General features: G+C 47.7%; 1 protein-coding gene across 8 annotated transcripts in view; it reads left to right on the top strand.

The window, feature by feature from the left end:
• TYRO3 (TYRO3 protein tyrosine kinase) overlaps positions 1 to 22,990 on the top strand; it is a 77,251-nt gene that overhangs the window by 543 nt on the left and 53,718 nt on the right. For 2 of the 8 annotated variants that reach the window (XM_032793869.2, XM_032793868.2), the window contains exons 2-5: positions 4,578 to 4,761; positions 9,993 to 10,093; positions 18,866 to 19,036; positions 22,564 to 22,650. In XM_032793869.2, the coding sequence (XP_032649760.1) occupies positions 4,578 to 4,761; positions 9,993 to 10,093; positions 18,866 to 19,036; positions 22,564 to 22,650 (543 nt within the window). Of the gene's footprint in view, positions 1 to 4,577; positions 4,762 to 9,992; positions 10,094 to 18,865; positions 19,037 to 22,563; positions 22,651 to 22,990 lie in introns of those variants that run through there. The other 6 variants (XM_032793871.2, XM_032793870.2, XM_032793873.2 and 3 more) reach the window with 6 other exon arrangements.

Below are 22,990 nucleotides of genomic sequence, written 5' to 3'. Positions count from 1 at the left end.
GGAGAATTGCTGCTCGCCCCGGGCTGGAGGCTGAGCGCCGACCCTGGCAGGCTCTGTAAGGGGCTGATCTTCCGAGGGGTAACGTGGAAATGTTTGGCCCAGAAGTTCTCGGCTGCTTTGCTGCTGCCTTGTTATTGAACCTGGCGCCCAGCCAGCGGCTGTTGGCTTTTGCCCTGATCGTCAATTTCGTACTGATCGGAGCGCTGGGTCCGCCTCACCTCAGAGGTGTGTAAAGCTCCTGCTGACACTGCACTAACTCCACTCCTGGGTCCGGACTGCGCGCAGGAGACGGGGCGGGGAAAGGGGTAGGGTGACCAAATGTCCCGATTTTATAGGGACAGTCCTGATTTTTGGGTCTTTTTCTTATATAGGTTTCTGTTCCCCCCCCGACCCCTGTCCCGATTTTTCACACTTGTTGTCTGATCACCCTACGGGGTGTGTGTGTGTGTGTATGTGGAGTCCCTTTCAAGACCTGTACGCAGCATTTGAGGGAGGCCTTCTAGTCTTGAGTGTATAGCTCAGATCCTCACCTACTTCCTAAGCAGCTGGAGCTGAGACAAGTTGCACTGGGCTGAAGAACACTATATATTATGGGGGAGGAGAGGGAAGGTGAGGATTAGATTTTTGGAGGGCTGTGGTCTCCCTGTGCATTCTATGATTGTGAGTTACTCTGCATGAATTGTTTTCATCAAACTAATTTAAAAACAAAACAAAACATAGCTTCTTTTTTATTGTTGCCCAACTGCCTGTAAATAGGTCTTGATTTTGATGAATTTAGGGGCTATTTTCAATAGCATAACAGTTTTTGTGAACAATTTTTAGCATATACGTTCTCCAAATGGTTGAGATGCACCATTTATTTGCTCTTTGCACCATGTGATTGGTCACCCAACTGGCATGGTAATGTTTCTGTCCCCTGATGGGATGACTTGGGCCATAAAGAGTGCTTAAAGTGAGGATCCTCAATCCATATTTAGGCACACCTAAATAAGTGGCCTAATTTTCAAAAGTGACGCTCGACACCTCTGACAATGACACCATTTATGGATCAGGCCATCTGTGCCTAAATGTGGGTTGAGGAGCCACAGTAGGCAGCCAGATTTGAAAATGTTGCCCTCAAGTTTTCTATCTCCCACACACGATTTCCTTTGTAGTAGAGGTTGACGTCAATGGGACCTGCTGATCGCTCAGCTCTTTTGAAATTCAGGTTGCTTATTTATGTGCCTGTGTTTGGGAAGGGTCTAAGACTCTACATATACATAATCCTGCCTCAGTTTGTTTGTGGGTAGACTAGATAACCTCTTGAGATCCCTTCCAGGCCTACATTTCTATGGTTTAAGGAGCCTAACTTTAGGGATCCATATTTGAAAATCTTGTCCATAAGCTTTAAAAACATAAAGACGTCCCCTTTCTGTTTGTGAATTATCCACCGATGTTCGACTATGTGTGACTAATAACAAGAGCTTTCCAAAATGGTAAAGAGAGCACTTCTGGTGCAAATGCTTGTGGGAATGCTGATTCAACACTCACATTTATGAACCTTACGCTTGCTGTGAATATTCTTGTGAATAAGACCTAGATGGTGGCAAATAAATAGAGTCCTGAATACCAGTTAAGTGAGTCAGTGGGAATGTTTGCAAATGTATTGTTCCTGTATTTGCAGAGCTCAAATTGCTATATAGGAAGGCCAGGTGATAATCCATTTTTACATGGCTTTTGTTTGTTTTCCCTCTAGCCTACATTTTCCTAGTTTCACCTACAAGTAGACATACAAAGGTTTGATTTTATAGCCTAATCCTTCCACATACACATTTCCTATTGACATCACTGGGAATTTAGGTCTCAATCCTACATTTAGATCCACATGGGTGGAGCACTGTTGGTTTCAAGGGTTTGCCTTGTAGATTTTGATTGCTAGATTGGGGACCTCAGGCATCAAAGGAATGGAAGATCTTTTTGCTTTAGTAGGTAAAAGTCTGCAGTTATCTGTTTCTCCCTCCACTCCAAAAACAACTTCAAAAAACTTCTGTCAGTAGTAATCAAAAGGTACAGAGATGATAAATTAACAAGTAAAATACACTGTGCACAGAGACAACTGGTGCACTCATTTTGTTATCAATTCTGTCTGACGGGCAGCATGAAGTTAATATGATTTTATTTCCTAATCAGTTATAAATCTTTACTTCTACAGTCATCACATTTTGGAAAACAAAATAGCTAGTTTTTATTTCCTGCACTAGTAAAAATGTAATGAGGTAAAAATGGAGAGTGGGAGAGTAGGAGGAAGAATACTGGGAAGTAAACATTAATCTTAACCTCTCAAATGTACAAAAAGTCCAGGCCAACCTGTGTGCACCATTCCCTTCTCTTCAGAAAAAGGTGCTGCAGCTAAACTGCATCTTATGGGTGACAGAAATGTGTATCTGTTAAAAATCCCCATGTTATTATTTTCCCTTTCCTTTCAGTTCAGCTCTACTTGTGGATTACACAGAAGGGCTGTTGAAAATAGCCAAATAGAGTATAGTTAGCACTGTCCTTTAATTTCTTGCATAATCAGTTTGGTTGGAAACTGAAATCTTTAAAGGGCTTCCAGATACCTTGTTGCGTACATTGTGATTAACCCTTAGCTTGCTACAGTCTGTTTTGCGGTAAGTCATTTGCTGTTTCAGTAAGGCACCTATTATGAAAAAGTGTCTGCCAATTTGTGTGTGCATTTGGATACCTGGCTACATTAGGTTTATATAAAACGGATGTATTGTGAAATTGTAATGCTCTGTTTCAATATTCTGCGTGGTGAGAAGGAGGATGCTTTCTGAGACCACTGGGACGTGTAATTTATGCCACTTTCATGTTAAGTAATCTGAGGTTAGATCATCCTCACTCAGTTTGGTTTGCTCAACCAAAGCTGCATCGAAAATTAAATGATCACTTTACTAGTTTCAGTGCTCTCAGTAAATTTGCTAAATTAACAGCTTTTTATCTTTATTTACAGTTGCTAAAACACAGCTTAAAATACACAAAATATTTTTCTGATATCACTATGCCATGGAAGCATTTGCCACTTTTACCAGTGGGATGCCATGTAATGGCAAATGGGAAATGGGGCACCAGATTATTTCTGTATTCAAATGCAATGCATGCTATGAAAAAGTTTGAGAACAGCATGGCTGCATGCTTAATTAAGGGCAATCTTGGCTTCATGGTAGGGTGACCAGACAGCAAGTGTGAAAAATCGGGACAGGGGGTGAGGGGTAATAGGAGCCTATATAAGAAAAAGACCCCAAAATCGGGACTGTCCCTATAAAATCAGGACATCTGGTCACCCTGCTTCATGGTATTTTTCTGTCGGGGTGTGGTGGGCTGGAATGTCATCTGATGATAGAGCTGACCTCACGTGAGCAGAGATAGGATCCTAATTCTGCACGGTTGGTCAAGGGCAATATAGTGGTGGACAGGTTAACCTTTCTCTGAAGGATCTGGTATAGGCCACTACCAGAAGTAGGATACCAGACTAGACTGAGCCACTGGTCTATTCTAGTCTGCCAGTCCCTGTGCTAATGGAAAGGAAAAGGCTACTTTCCCCGGCAGGACTGAATACTTTACCTTTGTCTTCCACCTTCCTGTTTTATCCAACATCTCCCTTACTCCCCCCCGTTCCTCATATACATGCCCATCTTTTTAAAATGTACTTATCCAGTTGGTTTCTGTGTTTTTACAAGGTGACATATTTCACACATTCACTTCTCATTTGAGGGGAGTGCTTCCTGCCCACACACAACTGCGCTTTGGACCAAATGCTGATTACTTTTACACCAATGTCAGTCACAGTAAGTCCACTGATTTCAGCGGAGTTATTCCAGATTTACACTGATGTAACAGATCCAAATTAGGCCTGTTGTCTCTTTTCTGGAGATACACAGTGGCTGGCTGAAGTATTCTCCCACCACATACTGTGGAAAAATGTGTTCTGGAAACAGTTTTTTCCTCTGATATGAATCCTTTAAAGTAGGCTTTACTTTCACTGGGTTTATAAATTGCATTGGAGCTTTTGTAATGCAGTGGAACACTGAGTAACCTGCTGTGATTGAGTCTAAAATCCCAGTTCTTTACAAATGCGTACAGTGGAACAGAAGTATGACTTATTAGTAGCATAGGAACATACCATAGCAGCTGAAAAGTGAGAGAGGACTTGGGGGCAGCATGATACCGTTCTGAGGGAACACACACATCACCACTGTCAGAGCACTGCTGTGAAGAAGCTCACGGCATTCCTATCTACCTGTAACGGGGTGCTGCTGTGTGGACGCTCATCCTGCTGCTATCCAAATTGGCACTGGCTTTGAAGAAGCCCTTTATAGATTAAGCTTCCGCCATTTTCAAGTAATTGGAACGTCAGCGTTCTCATCTTATAATCATGAAACAAACATAATACGGCTCTGGCCAGGCAGTTAGAAAACTGTGCAGTGCTTTCTTCTTTGGTATGTCTTTACAGACCACCAACCTAGATTAATTTGCTGTACTCCAACCCCCACTTCTTTTGGGGCTGGGGAGGAGGAGTATTTTTTTTTTTTTTTTAGGTATGAAATTGACAGGATCTCCAATCAAATTAAAGGTGTCCCAGGGTCAGTCGGTGAAACTAAATTGCAGCCTCGAGGCAATGGAGGACCCAGAGATGTTGTGGATCAAGGATGGAGCGGTGGTGCAGAGTGTAGACCAGGTGTACATTCCAGTAGATGAAGAACACTGGATCAGTTTCCTCAGGTACAACAGCTGTGGAAGAGAGAGACTATCATGGAAGCTACAGAGCCAAATTCTGCTGTCAGTTACCTCAGTGGAACCCCACTGACCACCATGTGATTATACTTTGCCTGGGCATAACTGAGAGTGGAATTTGAGCCACTGTGTTTAAGTCACTAAGGAAGGGTTGGATTGTAGCTGGGGGCATCTGACAAGGCTCCTAGATACTGTGGTGATGGGTGCTTTGGAAATACCTGTGATAGGCAGGTGACCAAGAGGTGAAAGGTATTGCTTATCCTATCAGCAGTTCTTTACGCCATCCAGTCCTGTGGAATCTATGCTGAAATTGTGAAGAGATATTTAGCTGTATTTCTGTCTTCTCCCTTTAAAAAGAAATTTAAAACTTTTCTCCCATTCTGTGTTGTATGCATACCTGAATGATATCATGGGTACAGAATGGCTCAAAGGATTATTAAAGGGGGGTGGAAAATCTGACTTTAAATCTCCAGTTCAAATCCAACCTCAGTCAGTTGTGTCTAATGGTCATTGCCATCTGAAGTCTCTTCAGTGGTCACAGAGATGGGTTAGTTGTCTCAGCCCAGTTACCTGTAAATAGTTCTTCACCACTACAGTTGGTAGCCTTGCTGCTAATCTCAGCAGAGGACTGACTAGCCCTTGAGACTGAATTACCTCATCAAATTCTTTCTGGGGGTCCCATTAGGCCAGAGCTAAGGATCATTGTCAGGGTAGTCAGGGGAAGCTTTTGCTGGTTCTGTCCATGCTGTATCTGGATAATCAATATGGGGCTCTCAGTCCAGCTCCTTTACCAGCACTGGAAAACGAACAAAACAAAAAGCAGCATGGTAGGATGCTTTCACCTTGTTTGTTCTAATAAGCTCTGCAGTGCAGCTGGAAGTGCAGCTGGATTCTGACCTGGATAAATAAGTTCTCTCTCTTGCAATCATTAATTCTCTTCCTCTCCCTCTCTCTGACTAAAAGAGTTAGGTGTCCTAATTAAAATTAGACTCCTGGGACCAGATTTCAATCCTGTGTGGAAAGGAGGATTTGTCACATACACCATCCCTTAGTCATTCCAGCACATTTACTCTAGCATTTATATCAGGCCTGCTTTTGTCAGAGGCCCAAAAAGCTGCCTGAAGAGCCTGTCTTTTATATGTTTTCTTCAGCAGGAGGTGACCTCTCATGGGAGCCTGGAGGTAGTACTGAATTAAGTAAGGGCCCATGCTCCATCTCAGACTCCTTTCTCCATGCATAATAATAATATAATATATGGAGATATACCTATCTCACAGAGCTGGAAGGGACCCTGGCAGGTCACTGAGTCCAGCCCCCTGCCTTCATTAGCAGGACCAAGTACTGGTTTTGCCCTAGATCCCTAAGTGACCCCCTCAAGGGTTGGGTTCATGACCCCCTCAAGGGTTGGGCTCACAACCCTGGGTTTAGCAGGCCAGTGCTCAAACCTCTGAGCTATCCTTCCCCCATGCATAAAGGGAGCTTGTTACAAACAGCATGCTCTGAGAGAGAATGTACTTGGAACTGCCAGGCTCAGTCTAGGATCACCTATTCGCAAACACAAGCCTCCTCGCCTCCTTTGGATTAGCATATTTTGGGGTTTAATACCTGTCACTAATAGGGTTGCCAACTGTCTAATCACACAAACCCAAACACCCTGCCCCTGCCCCGAGGTCCTGCCCCTTCTCTAAGGCCCTGTCCCACTCCATCCCCCTTCCATCTGTCACTCATTCCCCCACCACCCTCACTTACTTTCACTGGGCTGGGGCAGGGGGTTGGGGTGCAGGAGAGAGTGTGGGCTCTGAGCTGGGGCTGAGGGATTCCAAGTGTGGGAGGGCGCTCCAGGCTGAGCCTGGGGCAGGGGGTTGGGGTGCAGGAGAGAGTGCAGGGTGTGGGCTCTGGGAGGGAGTTTGGGTGCAGGAGGGGGCTCTGGGCTGGGACAGGGGATTGGGGTGTAGGAGGGGGTGCAGGCACTGGGAGGGAGATTGGACTGCAGGAAGGGGTGCAGACTCCCGGAGGGGGTTCAGGGCCAGGGCAGGGAGTTGAGGTGTGGAAGGGGATGCAGGGTACAGGCTGGGAATTTGGGTGTTGGAGGGGGCTCAGGGCTGGGGCAGAGGGTTGAGGTGTGGGAGAGGGTGAGGGGTCTAGGGGGGAGTTTGGGTGCAGGAGGGGGCTCAGGGCTGGGGCAGAGGGTTGAGGTGTAGGAGGGGGTGCGGGGTACAGGCTGGAATTTGGGTGTTGGAGGGGACTCAGGGCTGGGGCAGAGGGTTGAGGTGTGGGAGAGGGTGAGGGGTCGGGGGGGGTTGGGTGCAGGAGGAGGGGGTCAGGGCTGGGGCAGGGGGTTGAGGTGTGGGAGGGGGTGCGGGGTACAGGGTGGAATTTGGGTGTTGGAGGGGGCTCAGGGCTGGGGCAGAGGGTTGAGGTGTGGGAGAGGGTGAGGGGTCTGGGGGGGGAGGATGCGGGCGGGGTCAGGGCTGGGGCAGGGGGTTGAGGTGTGGGAGGGGGTGCGGGGTACAGGGTGGAATTTGGATGTTGGAGGGGGCTCAGGGCTGGGGCAGAGGGTTGAGGTGTGGGAGAGGGTGAGGGGTCTGGGGGGGGAGTTTGGGTGCAGGAGGGGGCTCAGGGCTGGGGCAGAGGGTTGAGGTGTAGGAAAGGGTGAAAAGGGTCCGGGGGGAGTTTGGGTGTTGGAGGGGCTCAGGGCTGGGCAGAGGGTGAGGTGTGGGATGAAGGGTTGGAGGGGTCAGGGGGAGTTTGGGTGCTCGGAGGGGGGCTCAGGGCTGGGGCAGAGGGTTGAGGTGTAGGAGGGGGCGAGGGGTTCAGTCTCTGGCTGGGCAGCACATACCTTGGGCGGCTCCCAGTTGGCAGCACAATGGAGCTAAGGCAGGCACCCTGCTTGCCCTGCCCCTGCATCACTCCAGAAGCGGCACGTCCCTGCAGCCCCTGGGCGGGGGGCAGGGAGCTCTGCCCCTGCCTGCAGGCACTGCTCCCATTGGCCATAGTTGCCGGCCAATGGGAGCTGTGGAGTTGGCACTCGGGGCTGGACTTTTAGTGGCCTAAAATTTCCCAGTTTGGCCTCAGTAGTCTCTGGGAGATAGAGCCCGATTCCGGGAGACTCACGGTGAAATCAGTAGGGTTGGCAACCATAGACAAGTCGCTGGGATTTCATAGATTCATTCAAAAGGAACCAGTAGATGATCTAGTCTGACTTCTTGTATAACACAGGCTATCACATTTTACTCAGTTGCCCCTATGTTGAATGAGCCTAATAGGCTAAAGCATTTCAGTTCTCAGGAGACTAAGTTGTTGTTTGCCGCAAGCAGAGAACAGGAGAGACCAAGATGCCACCAATGTCCCTGCAATGGCAGGGAAGTGATTAGGTAGGATATGCCCAGGTGATCCCAGCAAGTGAACTATGCATCATGGTGCAGAGGCCAGCAAAACAAAAACCCCAAAGTCCCAATTAATCTGATCTAGGGGAAAAATTCCTTCCCGACCCCAAACCTGGCAACTAGCCTGACCCTGAGCATCTGAGCAAGACCCCTCCAGCCAGGCATCTAGACACAGGATTCTCTGTACCACTTCACAGCAGTCATCCACCCTGTCCAGGGTCCCATCTTCAGCTGTGGTCAATCTCTGTTGCTAAAAATCCCTCAAACAGAATACATCTAGCCAATTGTGCATGGGAGGGGGGAACTTCTTCCTGACCCCTGCAGTGAACTGTCTGAAACTTTGAAGCATGAGACTTAATTATAGATGAATAAGCTGCAATGAACCTTTCTCTGATAGGAAAAATCTGTGTGCAGTAATCCACCCTGCAGCGCTGCATCATATACCATCTCCATTATATACCCCTTCCCCGTCCCCAGATTAAGGACTTTTTTGTCTCACCACACTCCCTTGTTCTCCTGGTCTGATCTCCATAGCCCTTTCTCACCCCTCATACTCCTCCACTGACAATAGCTCCACAGCATCAGAGCTGACTCTGGATGCTGGATCTAGATATGGCCATTTTCTTTTTCTGTTTCCTTCTTCCTCCTAAAGTAATCATTTCAACCACCCACTGTTTTATGACTTTCTCCTACAGTCACTGTGTTTCAGAACAAGCAGCTGGATGGGCAGGACAGCTGGTTTCATCTGAAGGTACAGCTCTGAAAATCAGGCTGTAGTGGGAGCATTTTGTGCATTTCAGCAAGCACTCTCCCCTTCCTTTCTTCCACCCTGCACATTCACCCCATCACCAAAACCAACTGTTGGCATTAAAAAAAGGGAGGATCAGATCTGCTCGGGGTCCCTGCATGGCAGCAGATGCATGGCTGCAACATCACAAGGGTGCATTTTGCATTTGTATAATCAAAGGGCACTCTCACGTTCTCTGAGGTCTTTGGTACCTGAGACCCTGAAACCTCAACTCCTGGAGCAAATTCTGCCCTATAACTGAGGGCAGAATTCCCCCCTTGAGGTCTAAAACTCTGATACCACTTAGGCCCCAGTTCTGCCCTCACTTGCATGGGCCACCTCTCTTGGAAGTCAATGGGAGCTGCACCTGAGTGAGTGAGACCAGACATGGGCTCTCAGGGTCAGATCCTCAGCTGGTGTAAATCAGCATGGCTCCACTGAAAACACTAGCCCTAGGTGGTTTGCAGTATGAACAGATCAGTTAGCTAGAAGTGTTCCTCCGATAAGAACAATGCTGAGTAGGGGCAGAGTGAAGGAGTGCCAATTCTGATCCATCAGTCCTTGCGTGAGGGTTTGTGCAGTCAATCCTGTCCCTAACAAAAGCACAGCATTTGCATTCTCAGCAGGCGTGTGAATTGGCGCTGCTGGCTAGGGATGATTTAGTAGTTCAAGTAGACTCTCTGGAATCACAAGTTCAGAATCAAGTGGGTTAAGTAGCCCCTTTATATTTCAAGATAGGTGAATTAAGTGCCATGCTGTTTCCTGTTGGGAGATATTTCAGATGAGGGCCTCTCTGCTCTGTGTGGGTACTAAAAATCCCCCAACACCTTTCACAGAAGTGGGGCTTGACCCAAAGTATCTCTGTTTTCTATCCACTCTTATGCCGCATGCTTTGTGCTGGTTAGCTACTGCCCTCCTCCCCAGAGGTGGCTACATTATCAGTGGTGTTGTGTGTGTATCTAGTTTTCTTAGTGCTTTAGGATTCTGTGGGATGAAAGTTGCATTATAAATGTAAAATATCCAGTGTGGTTCTTCACTCTTTTCAGTTTGAAATCTGTTGAGCGGACGGATTCTGGGAAGTACTGGTGCCAGATTGAGAACAAGGGGAAGAAGGAAGAATCACAACAAGTGTGGCTCATAGTGGAAGGTAAGGAGGAAGAGTGCTAGCTTCCCTTTAGGGCTCTCTCATGTTGGGATCACACTAGTAGGACTGGTCAGAGGAGATTGCGCCAGGCTCTCCAGTCTTTTCACAGCTGGGGACAGTAGTAGGATCTGTAAAGTACCACAGTGAACTAATTAAGGCGCAGGAATAGGAAGTGATAGAGGCGGCCGCTGCACTGGAAGCGTGTGTATTAGTTCACGGGTTCTCAGTTTTAAATTCTGCAGGCCAGGAAATAAGTGAAGGATCGTTTCATGGACAAACATCCCCTCCAACCTCCTAATCCTGCGTTCCTTGAGTCTTCAGATGGCTCATTCTGCAGGTCACCAAGAAGAGCTCCATGGACCATTGCTAATCCACAGACCATAGTTTTAGTACCATTCTCTTAGTTCCACGAGAAGCACTTTCCTTTAGAATTTCCATGACCAGTGTTGCTTCAAATGGAAGCTTTTTGGAGCAGAGTTTACTCAAGTTAAGTGTATAATCTTTGATGCATTTTGCACAGCAATCTGGCCTGGTAAATGTAAAGCTTCTACACATTTGTTCAATAGTTACCCAAGCCAGAGTGGATAGGTAGCACCGTATAGCCTGCAGCCATACCTCCTTAGGTTATGATCATATTAGGTATCAAGCATTAAGGCTGCTTAGTATTTGAACAGGAGATCTGCAAAAACAACCGATTTTCATCAAGAAGTTGAACTGTTTCTTTAGTAAGTGGTACTTGTCTCTCTAGGCCAGAGCTGAATGAGTGTCCCTAGGGTGTATTGTGCTGCTGGGGATACTGTGTTTTGGATGGAAATATGAAACCAAGGTCCTAGTCTTTCATAGTTATTAAAGCTTTCATAGCGGTCTTCACAATAATAGGGTGTTCATCCTGCTATCTGTCCTGACTCAATTCCAGTGTTTTGTCAATGTAACATTTCTTCTACAGCTTCAATTGGAGAAAAAATGTTCTAGATAAAAATATCCCCAATTGTGTAGTGTTGTTGGTTCACAGCGGCTACCATGTTTCACTCCAGAAGTGGCTGCAGTAGAGTGGTGAGTGTGTGATCCCTGTATATCCAGTTTTGGTGAGCTTTGACATCCTTCAGGAGAAAACACTATACAGATATAGGTTATTAGAATTATCTAGCCAGGGTGAACTTGAATAAGTTCTTATGCATCAATTTATCTAAAATCTAAGACAAAATCTCATAGTCTATATTCAGGCAGAAATCTTATTGCCTGTAGTGGGGATTTTGCCTAAATTAGGATTACAAGATGTGGCCTTTTGAGAAACTCTTTATCCAAGAATTTAAGAAAGCAAAATTACTTTGAAACTGGTTCCAGTTTAGAAAACAGAGTCCGTCTTTTGTAAAATACAACAGTAGGTGATACCTGGGGAGGTAACACGATAGGTGCACTATGGTAAACATGAGTTTTTTAAAAAGAAAAGCTAAGGTTCCTCTAGCACTTTGTCACTTTGAAATGACTCTGTGAGCCCTTTCGTCCCTGTAGTAAGTGTCTACACTCCAGGGGCATAGCTGCGCCGCTGTAGCGCTTGTAGGGTAGACATACCCTTAGAGTCAAAAGACTTTAAACCACAATTTCCAAACTTGCATGGGTTTGAAGCTAGGCATCTCAATCCATATTTAAGCACCTAGACAAAAATAAATGGTTTGCTTTTCTGAGATGCTGAACACTGGCAGCTCCTGCTGAAGTCAGTCAGGCCATTTACTTAGGTCAGATTTCAGTGCTTTCATTTAAGCATATAAGTTCTGCCTGTGGCTCTCACTGGCTCCTCACCGCTGTTACATGATCATACCGTAGCAACTTCCAGAGAAGCCTTTTTTCAATTTTGTCCAGCTAGGAGAGTGTGACCTTTCCTTTTGGACACAGATTTTGCCAACCCCATCCATTCATAACAACTGTCATGACTCTTGTAATTTCAAGATTTGACTACTGAAATGTGCTCTACACTGGGCTGCATCATAAATCAACCTGGAAACTGAAGCTGATGCAGGATGTGGCATCCATCTTTTTAAGCAGTGTATCTCACTAGAAGCATGTGTCACCAATGCTCCAGGATCTGCACTGAGTCCTTATTGGTACCCGGGTAAAGTTTTAGTTGGTTTGGATCTAGAAAGCTGAATGGTTTGGGACCTATGTATGTGGGTGACCACCTTTCTCCTTGCACTTAGATACTGTAATCATGGACAGCAGTATGAAACCCAAAGACACAGTTGCAGTCCGCTGAGATGCTGGTATGGGCCTGCTCCAAAGCCCTTTTAAAATTAATGGGAATCTTTCCACTGACTTTAACGGGCTTTGGATCAGACTGTGTGAGAGAGAGCTGACAGCAGAGCGGGTCTGCGTGAGGGGCCCTCAGCTGTGGGACAGACTTTCCCCATTGGTGTGAGAGAGCCTGACTCTTGTCTTTCAGGACAGCTACAAGGCTGTCTGTTCAGCCAGGCTTGTGGAGAGGGGCACAGTAAGGGCTGCTTTTTGTTTTATTTCTGGGACAGATATGGCAAGTTCCTGCAGTCTCTTTGGGAGATGTTAAGTTCAAGTGTCTTTGGAGTCCATTGTATTAAATGCAAAGGTTACATATTATCACAGTAGTGGCACTGGATGATCAGAGGACTTTATTGAATGAAGTCTAAGCCAAGAATGAATTTTTGGGACAATGCACATGAAGTGGATTTCCTGGGAAATATCATGGGGGAGGTGAATGCAAATTCCCCTGCTCTTCACTGCCTATGGTTTTGCAGAATCCCAGCTCTTTAAAGCTACATCCTGAGGAAAGATTGATAGTCTGCTGATTTATGTGATCCCAGGCCCAATCTGTGTAAAGGAGGAACTCCTATAGATTCATGGGTGCTTGTTCTTAGCTAACAGCTGTTATGAACTTGTAACCACAGAAAACCCCCTATGTGGGTTTGTCGTACTGATCCCTATCAGAGCCTTGGTTGGAGTGGTTTCTAGTAAGCTTATTGGCTGGTGTGAAGATTCTTTTATTGTTTTAACGTTTCTCTGGAATGCTTTCACCTTAAGAATACGTGTGCTTGCTTAGAAAGGGCTGTGCAGTAATTTAATTGTGGACAACTACAACTGTTTGTAGCCTCTGAGGAGGCAAAGCAGTCAGGCTTGCTGGGGAATTCACAGTGCAGGCAGGGAGCTGTGCAGCCTGGAAAAACCCTGGTCAGGTGGGCGGGGAGGGGATACAGGTGCAGTTGCCCTGAACTGTGACAATTTCATCTTTGGCTGAATCTTTTCTGGTTTGTGGTTGAGTGCAGCTGTTGTTCCATAAGAATGTTGAAACTGAATTTTTAATGTATGACAAAGAAACCTAGAACCTAGGCCAGGCACCTTTTTATACGTATAAAAAATTTCAGTGCATGCATCCAGAAATGTGGGCCATGGGATCTCTGGGCCTCAGTTTCTCCATCTGTAAAATGGAGCTAACATTGCCATTAAAAGCCACCTCAGATGGTTGTGTTGAGGCTTAATCATTTCTGGTGGGTATGACATTCCAGGGTGCAATCCACACCAGTGAGGACCTGTGTCAGCCTTGCCCTGCAACCTAGGGTGCCTCACAATGCTTTGCTGCTCTAGCTTCCAACCTGGGCTTCTTACAAACAGCATGCAGGTCACATCCTGAGTGTCTGTGTATAGCCACAGCCCTGCTCCAGCAGCTCTGACCCCAGCAGCCTGTCAGCGAGAAACCTTCACACTCTGGCTTCCAGCAATGCTGGTTACTAATTGCAGGGTGATGCCAACACACTCTCCGTCCCAGATCGTCCCCTAAAAACTTGTGTTCTGCACTGTCCAGCCCTCTCCTGGGCAGTCCAGTTATATTAGATCCTTTGCCCCATAAGGGGATCAACATACAGCAATCTGCTGCCTTAAATGGAGTTACCCAAACAATCCACAACACTGGATTAGTTTAATTAAAGAATAAAACAAGTTTAGTTAATTATAAAAAGAGAGGTTTTAAGTGAGTATAAGTAACGAGGCATTAAAGTCAGCCATGGCTGCAAGAAAAATAAAGATAACACTCTTTCTAAACATAACAAATTTGATTTGGTTCAAGGTGAAGTTTTCCCCCCACGTTTTCAATACATTGCTGACCAAACTCTCAGGCCAGGATCTGCTCTCCAAGTCCAACAGCTGCTTTTCTTGCCTTAGGTGAACAGAGAAAGGTGTGTAAGGAGAGAGAACTTGAGGTGGTTTTGCACATGATTTTTATAGCTCAGTCATCTTTTGAAAACATTTTCCTGAGCGTGACCTCTATTTAAAGTTCTTTCCAGCTGAGAGCAAGGTGACATGGAGCCTGACAGAGGAAGGGGGCTTCATGCTGTTTCCTTTCAACTATGTATACTGAAATACAGCTTTTCTTTGTCGTCTTCCCCCTCTCACTATCTGTTTACAGCTTATACGCAAATTGAGGTAAAGGCACATACCTTTGTTTAAGACCGGTTCTGCTGGAGCTACCTGAGTTTGAACATGTGCCTATAGCATCATACCAGGGAGATATCTTAACTTTGCACATAATGTTGTGTGACAGACCCAGACCCCGTGGGGTACAGGAGTCTGGTAGAGGGCAAATATACTGGTCACTGGATGAGTAGTTTTCTGTTCCCTGAGTGACCAGAGCAGGGGCTGCACTAGAGTAATCAGGAACCTGCTAGAACCAATTAAGGCAGACAGGCTGATTAGATCACCTGCAGCCAATCAAGGCAGGCTAATCAGGGCACCTGGGTTTAAAAAGGAGCTCAATTCAGTCAGGGGAGGAGGAGCTAGAGGAGAGGAAGTGCGTGTGAGGAGCTGGGAGCAAGAGGCACAAGGAGCTGAGAGTGAGAGGGTGTGCTGCTGGAGGACTAAGGAGTACAAGCGTTATCAGACACCAGGAGGAAGGTCCTGTGGTGAGGATAAAGAAGGTGTTTGGAGGAGGCCATGGGGAAGTAGCCCAGGGAGTTGTAGCTGTCATGCAGCTTTTACAAGAGGCACTATAGACAGCTGCAATCCACAGAGCCCTGGGCTGGAACCCGGAGTAGAGGGCGGGCCCGGGTTCCTCCCAACTCCTGATCAGACATAGGAGAAGTTGACCCAGACTGTGGGGAAGATTACTGAGGTGAGCAACTCTGCCAGTAAGCGCAGGACCCACCAAGGTAGAGGAGGAACTTTGTCACAGCTGGTGTTAGGAGTGGGATTTGGTGTGCACAGCGTAGCAGAAGAAGGAGGGTGATTTAAAAAAAAATGGTAGAGGGTTTATATTTATTTTTTTTTCACCACAATGGATGACTTAGTGTGGGCATTGATACAAGCTGTGGCAGCCCAGCAGGAGGCTACCTGTGTCCAGGCAGCTGCCCAACAGGAGGCAGTGCAGTTGCAGCAAGAGAGTAATCACCTGCTGATGGACCAGGCTTCTCAAGACCGGGCTATGTTGCGGGAACTGGTAAACCAGGTAAAGACCCTTACAGAGCTGAACCGTGGCCATGATGGGACGCAGATCATACGGGCCAGCCATTGGCTGCAGAAAATTACGCGGGAGGATGATGTAGAGGCATACCTTCTGGCCTTTGAGAGGACAGCCCTATGGGAGGCCAGGCCTCGCAAACAGTGGTCTGGCATCCTTGCCCCATTCCTGTGTGAGGAGGCCCAGAAGGCTTACTATGATCTGCCTGAAGAGGCTGCAGCAGACTACCCACAGCTGAAAGCAGAGATCCTGGCCAGATCTAGGGTAACGACCGCAGTGCGGGCCTAACGGTATCACGAGTAGAGGTACCAGGAAAACAAAACCCCACAGTCCCAATTGTATGACCTCATCCGTCTCGCACGAAAGTGGTTGCGAACGGAGTCCCAGAGTCCAGAAGAGGTTCTGGTCATCGACCGATACATGAGGGGACTACCACCAGACCTTTGTGCCTGGGTAAACCAGAACGAACCCTCCACCTATGATGAGGTTGTTGCACTGGTAGAGAGGCGAAGGATGGCGAGGGAGCTGACCCGACCAGTTAAGGAAGAGGCACCCCAGGTTAAACTAGCAGCACCAAGCCCTAAGAGCTCGGTGACTGGGCCACCAGGAGAGCCCAGGTGGAAAAAGAGAGGGGCTGAAGGCCCACCAGAAGCCACAAAGAGTCAGAGCACTGAGAGAGAGAGAGAGGATCATGATGTTAGACTGCCCAAACCAAGAGACCGGGGAATGCCTAAGGCCCCATACAGATGTTATGCCTGCGGGGAGTGGGGACATATAGCTGCACAGTGTCCCAATGCTGAGGAGCCTATGCAGTGTAACCTGGGGAACTGGGCAGACCCATGCTCCCTAATCCACCTTGTGGGGTCTCACTAACCCCACATATGTACACCAGACCAGTAAAGCTAAATGGGGTAGAGACCACAGCACTGGTTGATTCGGGGAGTGCTATCACGCTTGTCTCGGGGAAGCTTGTGAAGTGTAGTCAGCTGCTGCGGGCTAAGCGTACGGGGATAACATGCGTCCATGGGACAGTTGGTTATTACCCACCATCCCAGTAAAAATCGAGATTCAGGGGACACTACTGAGGTAGCAGCAGGTGTAGTCCCTAAACTCCCATACCTGGTGCTCATAGGGAGGGACTTCCCAGGGTTTGGAGACTTACTCCCAGTAGGAGGATTGGAGAAAGAGGGGAACCCTGAAGTTAGTGAGGCATCCACAGTAGACTGTCAACCCCCAGTCTTCTCTGAAATATCCCCAGATTTATTTTCCATTCCCAGACATGTAGAAAGTCGAAAAGGGAAAGGAGGCAGCTAAGGCCTTGGAACCCGAATACTGGACCAAAGCCAGAGGGTCGCTCTCGTAGGTAGGCGGACCGAGCAGCTGAAAAGGAGGCCACCCAGGAGAGGAGAAGCACCTGAGTCTGACCCCACCCTAACGCTTCTGAACCAGTAGCAACAGAGACTAGGCCCCTAGATCTTGGGCAGATTAGTCCCGGAAGAGGAAATTTTGGACGAGACTAGGCCGAAGACCCAAGGCACGATAACATTAGGAAGGAGATGACTGAAATAGATGGGGTCCCCGCGAAAGGGAAAACCCAGGGACCAGGACCCTACTTCATAATGAAGAAGAATCTCTTACAACAGGTAGCACCAGTACAGGGGCAGAAGGTACAGCAGATCCTAGTACCTCACAAACACCAGAATGCTGTATTAAGTCTTGCTCATAGTCATCTTTTTGGGGGGCATTTGGGGGTAGAGAAGACCCGGACACGAGTCCTATGACGGTTCTTCCGGTCCGGAGTACATGAAGAAGTGTGGAGGTACTGTGCATCCTGCCCGGAGTGTCAGCTGCACAGTCCCCGTTCCCACCTGAGGGCACCTTTAGTACCCCTTCCCATCATAGAAGTCTCCTTTGAGCGAATAGCCATGGACCTAGTGGGACCCCTGGAGAAGATGGCTCGGGGCCACCAATATATACTTGTTGTTTTGGACTATGCTACTCGCTACCCAGAAGCTGTCCCCCTGCGGAACACAGCCTCTAAAACGATAGCCAAAGAGCTGGTGGGAATCTTTACCCGAGTGGGGCTACCAAAGGAGATATTAATAGTCCAAGGAACCCCATTTATGTCAAAGCTAATGAAGGACCTCTGTACGCTGCCCCATATACATACCCTGAGAGCTTCAGTCTACCATCCGCAGACTGATGGGTTGGTAGAAAGGTTTAACCGAACCCTCAAAGCTATGATATGGAAGGTGGTAAGGTGGGACAGGAAGGATTGGGACACCCTACTACCCTACCTTATGTTCGCTATCCGGGAGGTACCTCAGGCCTCAACTGGGTTTTCCCCCTTCGAGTTATTATATGGGCATCACTCCCGTGGCATACTAGATATCACCAAAGAGATTTGGGAAGAGGAACCCAATGAGGGGAGACCAGTTAGCCTGGGGGTCACTCCTATTGTACGGTAACATTTGGAGAAGGCACAGAAGGTCCAAAGAACCCATTACAATCGCCAGGCAAAAGTCCAACAGTTCCAACCAGAGGATTGGGTGATGGTGTTGGTACCCACGGCAGAAAGCAAGCTTCTGGCCCAATGGCAGGGACCCTATGAGGTGGTTGAACCTGTGGGGGAAGTAACCTACAAGGTGCGGCAGCCAGGACGCCGAAAACAAGAACAGATTTATCACATCAACCTTCTGAAACCCTGGCATGCACAAGAGGCATGCACAAGAGGCATGCATAACTGTCCAAAAAGACATCTCGCACGAAAGTGGTTGCGAACGGAGTCCCGGAGTCCCTGATCAGACACAGGAGGAGTTCATCCAGACTGTGGAAAAGATCGCTGAAGTGAGCAAATCTGCCAATAAGTGCAGGACCCACCAAGGTAGAGGAGGAACTTTGTCACAGTTGCTACATACATTTCACCATGAAATTATTTACCAGTGAGTAATTAGTTTTCAAAAAATACCTCATAAGGCACATTTTGGCCAAAGATGATCATAGTACTGTAGTGTGGGACGTGAATACAGGGGTGCATTCAGTCACAGGGGGACTTTCAAAAACACCTCAGGGATCAGGTGCTCAGGTCCTAATGACTTTCGGTGAGAGCTGGAGGCCTTAATGCCCTGAGGTGCTTTTGAAAATGTATCCCTGGCTGTTTGTAGAGTGCTCTGAGATCTCCAGGGGGTGGCTCACTGCTCTATAAGCGCTCGGTATTAGTGCTAATGGAAGAAAGTGGGAATGTTGTGGTGGAGGCAGAGGGAAACTCTTCTGCTACTACACCTTCGTGTTTGCCTTTCTAGGTGTACCCTACTTTACTGTGGAGCCGGAAGATTTGTCTGTGTCCCCTAACTCCCCATTCTATATGGCCTGTGCTGCCGTTGGCCCTCCTGAGCCAGTGACAATTGTCTGGTGGATGGGAGACTCCAGAGTGGGGCTTCCGGACATCTCCCCTTCCATCCTAAATGTGTCAGGTAAGGCTGCCTCCAAGATTAACATCACCTGCAGTGCAAGGAGAGCGGGGGGAAGAGGAGAAGAGAGCTCTCTCGCCGCCGTGTGACAAGACAGTGACCCCAGAGACCCATGTAATATGAGACTGGCCTTGGCCGCACTGTGATGCTAAAAGCTGGGGATTAGGACAAACACATATCCAGTATATGGCACAGGTCACCCAAAGGGGTAATTGTTCCCCAGGACATCTTCCACAGGAATATAAGGCACAGGCCCTGCAGTGCTGGCCACATGCTGCTGGAAAATGACCCGCTGGAGGCCTCTACTGTAGCTTCACCTCTTGGGTGTGTTCTTGGTTTAATTAGATTATTCTGCTTGTAATATTTGTCTTATGAATCCAGCTGCCTGCAGCCAGTGCCCACCCCCCTACAGCCCTGCTGGACGTATCATGTCACCCTCTTCCCCCCCTACAGCCATGCCAGACGCTGCTTTTCCCCCACTCCTATATAGCCCTGCTGGACACTTGCCCACCCCCTCTCATCCCTGCAACCATGCTGCATGCTCCCCTCTACCCCAGCCATGCTGGACACCTGCCCAATTAACCTTTGTCACCCAGTTGCATTGTTGGGAAAATGTGGAGTGAATTGATTGCTGCTAAAGGTGGCAGACAGACAGCCTTGGAGACCAGAGTCTTCTGTCCTCCCCAGAACAGGTCCAGTGGGGACCACTGTACCACAGGCCTCCCCCTTGGTGTGCATGAGCTCTGAGCTGGAGGGAAAAACTCTAGGGTGAAAGGGAAGTTTGACCTTTCTTCTGAGATGGCCCACAAGGGGGTCCAATTAGGGTGACCAGACAGCAAATACGAAAAATCGGGAAGGGGTGGGGGATAATAGGAGCCTATATAAGAAAAAGACCCAAAAATCGGGACTGTCCCTATAAAATCGGGATATCTGGTCACCCTATGTCCAACAGAGAAAATAACATCTGTCCACTAGGAACTGGACTGCTACTATCCACTCTTCACATTGAGCACCAGCCAGCCATCAGAGAGTAACACTGTGTGATAAGCGCAGCCCTGGGCCAGATTTGAACAAGCGCCTCACGGATGATAGGTTCTATGTATCAGATTTATCCCTGGTGAAATCCATTTAAATCAGTGCAGTTGCACTAGGGATTAATTTGGTTCTGTATGCCATTGACCAGGCCTTGGGCTATCCAAACCGCCAGTCATATTAACCCTTCTGTAGTGCTTAATTTATATACAAATCAAAATAAGGGCTGCAAATTCATGATGGTTTTCTCTGCTGCGCCCTCTTTTGGGTTGCTGTTTTGTGCTGTTCTGAGAAGGAAATGTAAATTTTCCTGGGTGGTATAATCTGTCAGTCGAAATGGAAGCAGGAGTGAGTGGCAAACCATTAGGAAAGGAAAGAGGCCAAGGAAATGGTCTCTCTACACCCACGATCCCAATCTCATGGCACCTCACAGAGCTTTAACTCCCAGCGCTGCACACCTTCAAGTGTAGCCACGCCCAAAGTGACTTGGGGCCACAGCGGAGGGCTGTCTAGTCCTCAGAACACCAAGGGTAGAGCAGTCTCCAGCCGCATTCTTAGTGCATTCATTCACCACAGGGGGCCTCGTTCACCCCTCCTCCCTCCAGACATGCACACACCAAGAGACCAGCTTTTCCTGTTTCGGGCAGCATTGTTCTGCATTATGCTGGAACAAGGTTGTTAACACTGGCGATCCAGCACCTTCTGATCTTGTGGAGAGTCCCAGTGGAGGTAGCAAGCTAGTGTCTGCTTTCACCTTTGGGACACAGCTCCCCCTGCCAGGCAAAGCAGTGCTCCACTCCAAAGTCCTGAGCAGTCTGGGAATTACTTAATACTTTTTTTTCTTTTTTTCTTTTTTTTAGACCATGAGGAGGCTTAAAATAATAATCCTCTTGACTTGAAACCCAGCTAGTGGTTACTTATAAAATTTAACTCCCCAGCATCCTCTGGCCTTTGCCTGTTGGTCTTGCCTCTGAAACAGAAAATAGGTTTCCCTGTGTGATGCTGTGTATGCTGACACCAGGTGGTCGGAGTTCCCAGGCATGTCAAAACAGCAGGTCGGTGGGGGCAGGAGGACATGCTTATGTTGGCAGAAGAAAGTATCAAATCACTAAGGAAAATAATAATAAAGCGGTAACTAAAAAGTGAATGTCTTGAGATCCAAGTCAACAATCGGCCCCTGATTGAACAGGGAAAGGACTGGTGGACGGGGAAAGCACAGCTGCCAAACCAGAGTGTGATGGGAGCTTGGTTCACAATCTTCTGGGCAGGGACTATGTTTCCCTCTGTGTTGGGAAATTGCCTGCCATGTTTTGGGCGCTACTGCTGCAGTCCAAATAATAACAACAATAATAGTGCCTGCTTTGTTGCCAGCTGGAATGTCTTTCGCTGTGGTTTGGTGGGATCAGTGGAAGGTATTAAAATGTATCATTCTCTCTATCACTCATTGTAATCTCTCCTTTCCTCCTCTGCCTCATTTGCCATCCCTCAATCCAAGCACAGCGAGGGCAGGCACTATGCAAGCTACTCCACACAGCTTTGAGATGGCATCTCCATCCTAACTTGCATGCACAGCTGCTGCAGTAGTCACTGACCTCGCTGAACAGAACCTGTAAAGCAGACTAGGGCCATGTGTAGCAAGGGCAAGTGCTGGATGCACTTCTCCAGGCAGTTTTGCCAATGCCTCTCAATCCTGATTAATCTGTAAACATCAATCCCGGGCTTCCCCTGAGAAGCTTGCCAATAGTACCGCATTATATTTTGGGTGTGAGATGTGGACAAATGGTCATTGGGGACAAAGAGCCTAATCCTCCCTTGCCCTGCCCCTGCTGTAGTCATTTACCCCAGTGCAAAGGGATGTAAAATGCCTCCATTCTGATTTAGTAGCATTTGACGTGCACTTTATTCTCATTTCGCACTGGGGTTAATGGCAACCTATGGTGTAAGGCAAGGGACAATTAGGCCCTAAACTGACAGTACAAAACTCTGTTTACTCATGGCCCAAACTGGATTCCTACCCTAGCTTGAAGCTGATTGTTATTATTTGGATTGTGACAGTGCCCCAGGGTCCAGTGAAGATCAGGGCCCCATTGTTCCAGGCATGGTCCTTGCCCCAAAGAGCTCCCAAACAGTGAGTGCCACAAACAGTAGGAGGCACAGGGTGGGGAAGAAGGCCGAGGTTAACAATAATGAGATGGCAACCATGACGAGAGAGCTGACAGCTTAGTGTTTTGATCTCCTTCCCAAGGTCCCTCTCTCTCCTTTGTTGTGCTGCAAAGTGCTGATATGGGCTCATCTACATTCCTCTCCCTTTTATAATGAACGATTGACATATTAATTACACTAAAATCCACCTGCTATTGGTTGGCCCCCAGCTTTGCCCCCAGTTGCACATATAGCGTGAGCTGGATGTCAAACGTAACCATGATTTTGCTTGTGGTTGAAGCTGGAGTCTAAGCAGTTTGTGTTGCTTTCTTTGTCTTGCCTTGGCTGATATCCAGGTATTAACCAGAGCACGGTTTTCTCCTGTGAAGCCCACAACGTAAAGGGATTGTCTTCTTCTCGGGCAGCCACTGTTTGGATTAAAGGTGAGAGAGCCCCAGCAGAGAAGAATTGGGAGTGGGGGAGGAGGGAGGAGAAGCTGTTGCTGACATGCCTTAGAACCGAGCTGAGAGGAGCCCTCAGCAGATGGAACAACACGCTGTGCTGTAATGGCTGCATGCTGCTTGATATGCAGGCCCATACCCCAGCACTGAAATTGGCAATTGAAAACAAACCACAACTGGGTCAGGAATGGAAACATGATGTCAGATAGCAGATTTTCCCCTTAAAGGAGAGAGTCAGGGCAGCAGAGTTGTTCACAAGAGATATGGCGAGACGTAATCTAAAGTGTAAATGGGGAACTAGTCCCTTTCTGGAGATAGATGG

This window comes from Chelonoidis abingdonii, chromosome 4 (genome assembly GCF_003597395.2).
Source record: "Chelonoidis abingdonii isolate Lonesome George chromosome 4, CheloAbing_2.0, whole genome shotgun sequence".
Classification (NCBI taxonomy): Eukaryota; Metazoa; Chordata; order Testudines; family Testudinidae; genus Chelonoidis; species Chelonoidis abingdonii.
This window is presented reverse-complemented; position numbering and strand designations above follow the sequence as displayed.